The following is a 6,619-nucleotide window of genomic DNA, read 5'->3' as shown; positions in this document are numbered from 1 at the left end:
TTTGTTAGGCTTATTTACAGCTATTTTATCAATTTGTATTGATGAATATAAGTTTTTCCATTATAATTCATAGGTAATTATTATTGACTTTTTTTTACACCAATCTTCTGCTACTTTGAAGTCTTTCATTTTTTTTCTAAAAAAATTATCTTTATTGGTTGACTATTTTACACTTTCTATGTGGATGACTATTTTGCTTGCAAATAGTGACAGTATTTTCTTATCTCTGTTTTCTAGAATTCTTACACCTTCTTTCTTTTTTTATAGTTTAGTATTTTGGATGTACCCTTCACTATACTGTTAAATAACACACATTGTGAAAATATATAGTTTCTGGTTATAGTATTAATATTCCCAGGGCTTACCCTACACACATATATTCTCTGGAAGCTAGAGGAAGATCCTTTTTACCAAGTCAAGTAATTCCTTTTTTTTCCAGTTTGGAAAGTTTTTCTTTGTTTTCTTTTTTTTTCTTTTCTTTCATTTTCTTTCCTTTTTCTCCTTTCTTTTCTTTTCTTTTCTTTTCTTTTCTTTTCTTTCCTTTCCTTTCCTTTCCTTTTCTTTCTTTTCTTTTCCTTTCCTTTCTCTTTTTTTCTTTCTCCTTACTTCCTCCCTCCCATCCTTCCATCCTTCCTCCTCCCTTCCTCCTTCCTCCCTCTTTCTTTCTTTCTTTCTTTCTTTCTTCTCTTTTCTTTCTTTCTTCTTTCTCTTTCTTTCTTGCCACATTTTATCAGCTTCTTTAAAGAATTCTTTTGAAATAATTATAATGCACTGTCTTTTAATATGTAAGTGTGGTGAGTAATTTTACACATTTTCTAATGGTGACCCAACTCTTAGTTCTAATTTTTTCTTTAAAACATTTAAACCATATTGCTGTTAAGAGTAAGAACCTTACTATATTTGCTTGGTAGCTTTTAGTTTAGTCTCTTTTTATACCAATGCTCCCAAATTGGACCTGTAGTTTCTCTTCTTGTGTATAATGTTATGCTTTTAAATAATTTAAAATTGTATGCATTATTAACGTTCTGTTTTTCTCACTCTAGAGAACAACACAACCAATGGCTGATGGGAACAATACAAGAATCACAGAATTTATTTTCATAGGTTTGAAGTATCATCCTCGAATGCAAGTCTTCCTTTTCTTGCTATTTCTACTTTTTTACCTTGTTACCATCACAGGAAACTTGGGTATGATTATTCTTATCCAGATAGATCCCCGCCTTCACACGCCCATGTACTTTTTTCTCAGTCACCTGTCTTTTGTGGACATCTGCTTTTCATCAGTAGTGGGTCCCAAGATGCTCACTGACTTCTTCACTGAGAGGAAGGCCATCTCCTTCCTGGGCTGTGCCTTGCAGCAATGGTTCTTTGGGTTCTTTGTGGCCATTGAGTGCCTTCTCCTAGCGTCCATGGCTTATGACCGCTATGTGGCCATCTGTAACCCATTATTGTATTCTGTCTCCATGTCACAGAGACTCTGCGTACAGTTGGTGGTTGGACCCTATACTATTGGCTTCTTGAGCACCATGACTCACACAACGGCTGCTTTCCGACTTCCCTTTTGTCGCTCCAACATTATCAATCATTTCTTTTGTGACATGTCCCCCCTTCTTTCTCTGGTATGTGCTGACACCCGGATCAATAAACTGTTGGTTTTCATTGTGGCTGGAGCCGTACTGGTTGTCAGTAGCCTGACCATTATAATCTCCTATATTTACATCCTTACTGCCATCCTGAGGATCCGCTCTGGTGATGGGAGGCGCAAAGCCTTTTCTACCTGCTCCTCCCATCTCACCGCAGTGTCCATCTTATATGGGACCCTCTTCTTTATCTATGTGAGGCCAGGTGCAATCTTTTCTCTGGACATCAATAAAGTGGTGTCGGTGTTCTACACAGCAGTGATCCCCATGTTGAATCCTCTCATCTACAGCTTGAGAAATAAAGAAGTGAAAGCTGCCATGTGCAGAACGATCGTCAGGGGGAAGTTTTGCATAAGAAATTAAATTCCTGTCTGGAATACAAAATAGATAAAGGGCAAAGCTTCTAGACATGGTTAGTCTACCTGGTCATCATCCAAAGATGCTAAACAAACGTGCAGACTTTGGAGTATGGCATCCTTGAAACGTTCAATATGACTTTTATTTTAAAAACTTTTTAAAGCTCCATTTCAATCGTGTGCCTGTGGATGATAAGAATCCCCAGTCACTCAGAGTCAGAGTAATTCTGCTTCCTCAAACATTTTCATCATTAGGAATAGGATAAAAATCTAGTAAGTGTTGTAATCATCTAGCTATTAATAGTGTGGCACTAGTTAAACCAATATACATGTCCAGGCCAGGTGAGATTCATTGGAATGATATGCATGCTCCCTATCTCTAAATACAGAATTGAAAATAGCAAACAGGGCATGTTACCTAGGTACAAATGATTTCTTTAACTAAAGGGACTCCTCCTATCATATTCCTTTAAATATCTTTTATGCCTATTTTTGTATTCTTCTAAGAATACAACGTCATGATCACTGCAGAAAAGAAACCCAAATATGGACAAGTGAAAGGTGAACAACATTGACAGCACAATTCTTGCACCTTATTCATCCACCAAGTGACAAATGACAAGAGAGATGCCTCTTTACATATTTGATTTTGATGTTGTTCCAACTACTACTTTAATACTTGGTATTTAGTTATTTCTATTTCTTTCAGACAAAAATAAATAGGCACTGTTTATTATAGAAATTATAAATAAAATGCAAACATGTGAATGAGAGAACAAGAAAATTCTAAAAAAGTCAGAGGCAACAGGTGTTGAGAAGTCAGAGCTAAACTGAAATTCAGAAAATATATATCCTATTTTCATGTTAGTCTTTTTTGGTTGTTCCAATTAAAAAAAATACGACAGAATGAAGTTTAAAAAGATTTTAACATCTTTCTGTGCCTCAGAAAACATTTGAGCAATTCAAGAAGTATTATAATTATTTCAGGGAAGAGGTATTATTAATTATTATGATTTTTAAAAAGTGCCCTTTTGGTGCAAGCTAGAGTTTGCAGGTATTTGAGCCCTGATGGCTGAACATGAACTAAAAATATAAAATTTATCTCTAGACCGCAGAAGACAGAGGGGGGGAAAAGCAAAATGAAACATGACTCAGTAAGGATACAGAGAGAACTAGAGTGTAAATTTAATCCCAAGTCTGTGCCCTAATAAATTTCATGATGGAGTATGCTGGATACACTAATCCTTTCTTTGGCAGTATTGATGGAATGTTAGTGTCACAACCATCCCTTCCCAGGATTAGGAACCCGCTTTGAATATTGCAATTATTCTTGTTTTAAATTTATTTTTATGTTTATATATCTTTTTAATTCTCCAGTTAGCACACAGTGTAGCCTTGGCTTCAGGAGTAGAACCCAGTGATGACACCCACTGTTCATCCCAAAGAGTGCCCTTCTTAATGCCCATCACCCCTTTAACCCATCCTCCACCCTCCTACCCTCATCAACCCGCAGTTTATTCTCTGTATTTAAGAGTCTCTTATGGTTTGCCTCCCTCTCGGTTTTTATCTTATTTTTCCTTCCCTTCCTCTATGTTCATCTATTTTGTTTCTTAAATCCCACATATGAGTGAAGTCATACCTTTATCTTTCTCTGACTGACTGACTTCACTTAGTATAGTACACTCTAGTTCCATCCATGTAGTTGCAAATGACGAGATTTCAATATTTTTGATCACCGAGTAGTATTCCATTGAGTGTGTGTGTGTGTGTGTGTATGGAATATATATATATGGTATATATGTGGTATATATATATAGTGTATATGTGGCATATATATATAGTATATATGTGGTATATATATGTGGTATATATATATATATATGTGGTATATATATATATGTGGTATATATATATATATATATATACCACCTCTTTTTTATCTATTCATCTGTTGATGGACATTTGGGCTCTTTCCATACTTTGGCTATTGTTGATAGCCCTGTTATAAACATTGGGGTGCATGTGCCCCTTCAAGTCAGCATTTTTGTATCATTTAGATAGATTCCTAGCAGTGCAATTGAATTTCTGGGTCATAGGATAGTTCCATTTTTAATTTTTTGAGGAACCACCACACTATAGTTCTATGCACTAAGTGCATAGCCCTTAGCAATGAGGTCATAGAGTGGTTTGTGTTCAGAGGGAGTGAGCAGGTTATGGAGGGAACTGAATGCCAAGACAATGAAATGATATATAGGCTAGGGACAATCATGGTTTTGGTGAGACAACTGTCTCAGACAGCAGGAATGAGTCACGGGCAAGCAACCTAGAGAAGCAGAATTAGTGCCAATGTGATGCTCTGAAAAGGATTCAGATTTTAGCACAGAAATTTCTTCCATTTAACTCACATTATTTATTGATTTTTGAAACAGTTAATTAGATGAAGGCTGGGATCAACAGTCTCAGATGTGTATGTTTGTGCCGCTGCTGATATAAGTGAGTTCCCTTTCTCTTGCTGAAAGGAAAGTTATCAGTGTTTTAGTCTGTGCCTTTACAGCACAGATCTTGTAACAAAGGAAGGTTCTTGAGCATTCCCTTGTTTTTTTCCCACTCCCATTGAGGTGTTTTTGTTTTTGTTTTTCAGTAGAATCTCCAATTTCTAAGTTTAGTGCTACAGGGAACAAATACAAATCTGATCTGTTTTCTCTATGATATTGGACTAGGAAAAGTAAGCAACATTAAAAACAAAACAAAACAAAACTACCACAAAATCCCCTCAAACCTTTTTCACCCAAGTTATTGGGATCAAGGTAGCTTTGCTTCAGCCTGGGGTTCAGGGGGACTTTTGTGAGTCCCATGTTCCCTCTGGCATGAATGATGGGGCAATTGACACCTCTGAAGCAATCTTGGAGAAGGATAGTGGACATAAGGGTCAGGCCAGGGAATTCATTCATGGTCATTCAGTGGCCACTCTGCATCTCAACACTAATCGATTCAAATCACAACCCAGCACCCCCCTCCCATAACACAGCTCTTGCAGCCTTGGGGAGCCGTAGTGATAAGAAATAGTGTGGGTATGGGGCACCTGGGTGGCTCAGTCAGTTAAGCCTCCAACTTTGGCTCAGGTCATGATCTCCTGGTACATGAGTTTGAGCCGCACATCAGGCTCTGTGTTGACAGCTCAGAGCCTGAAGCCTGCTTTGGATTTTGTGTCTCCCTCGCTCTCTGACCCTCCCCCACTCACCCTCTGTCTCTCTCTCTTCCTCAAAAAAAAAATAAATAAACATAAAAAAATTAAAAAAGAAAAAAGAAAAAGTGTGGGTCACAGAGTCTTAGATTTTGTTCACGTTGTATAATGTCGGGAGACACCATCAGACAAGTTCCACCACGTTTTGTGTATAACTCAAACAACGAAAGTTTTAGAAATAATTTAAGCAAACGTTTTCGGTCAGGAAAGGGGATGCAGAATTGCTTATAAGTCCCTGTACAATTGAAAATATCTCTTGGTGAAGAACCTAACCTTCTGAACGGAATGGGTGCGATCAGGTCTTCTTTAGGTGCTTACAAATTCCCTGAAATCCATAAGGATCATCTGTGTAGACATTTTACTTTTGCCAAGGCTCTTGATATCTAAGAAACGGACCAATAGAACACACTTAGATCGAAGTGAGCCATCATCTGAACTCAGGATGGTGGGTCAGGAACCGCAATCTCCTTCAATCTCACTTGAGCAATTTCAGTGCCAAATATAACGGGGCTGAAGGCAAATCTCGGGATGCTGTGGGAAGAGCACAGCCATTGGTAACCTAGCAAAGAGTTCCCACTGAGTGTGTTGAGAGGTTATGCGCCCTCCCAGAGATTCCAGAAACCCCTTTCTCCATGGTTGTACCACTGTTTTTCAATGATGAAGCAAAAATAATTTTTCTAATTGAGAAGATGTTTCAATTTACTTAAGTTAATATGTAATTTAATGTATAAATTCTATCAAAGAGTCTTAGAACTAATAAGAATATAAAAATGTGCCTAAATTATAAAAACATTGTTTATTGTTGCTGCTAGAGCCTATATTTGGAGGGAGAGAGGCTTGTAAGTAAAGGAAAATTAGCTAGGGGTCAGTAATAATACTAAAAGTACTATATAAAAAGCAAAAAGCATAACAGAATGGAGGGACCTCCAGATGGACACATTTGAAATGGAACTTTGAAGAAAGAGACAGAAAGGTTTAAAATAGATGTCTGGAGAGAGAAAGAGATAACCTCTTCCACACGTTCCTGCCCCTTACCAATGTGAGAGACAATCTAGCTAAAGAAAACCCCATTTTTTAACATGCTTAAGATTGTGTATGGGTATGAGAGGGAAGGGGGAGGAGAAGAGGGAGGAAAAGAGAGAGGAGAGAGAGAGAATTTAGATGGGAATGGCCCAGTTATAATCACACTTCACAAGTAAGATTGCATAGTGCAAAATGCAAAATAAGAAGTAATGTCTAATAATGCAGACAATGTAAACAAATATTTCTTAATATACTCATTTAGGAAATGGAGGTAACATTATGTAGGGTACTTTGTTATTATAAAATTAAGAAATATGACACAGATAAGGGCTCTGAAGTTTGTGACTGATATTTCT

General features: G+C 37.2%; 1 protein-coding gene across 1 annotated transcript; it reads left to right on the top strand.

Moving 5' to 3' along the window:
• Positions 1-1,058: 1,058 nt before the first annotated feature.
• Positions 1,059-2,003, top strand: LOC122482804 (olfactory receptor 1009). The gene has a single exon (XM_043579100.1). The coding sequence runs from the start codon at positions 1,059-1,061 to the stop codon at positions 2,001-2,003; it is 945 nt and encodes a 314-aa protein (XP_043435035.1).
• The last annotated feature ends 4,616 nt before the right edge of the window (positions 2,004-6,619 follow it).

Source organism: Prionailurus bengalensis, chromosome D1, assembly GCF_016509475.1.
Source record: "Prionailurus bengalensis isolate Pbe53 chromosome D1, Fcat_Pben_1.1_paternal_pri, whole genome shotgun sequence".
NCBI classification, from domain to species: Eukaryota; Metazoa; Chordata; class Mammalia; order Carnivora; family Felidae; genus Prionailurus; species Prionailurus bengalensis.
The sequence above is the reverse complement of the archived record's forward strand: the minus strand, read 5'-3'. Positions and strand labels throughout refer to the sequence as shown.

Coding starts and splice junctions, on each gene's coding strand:
- LOC122482804 (XM_043579100.1), top strand. CDS start 1,059: ATGGCTGATGGGAACAATACAAGAATCACAGAATTTATTTTCATAGGT.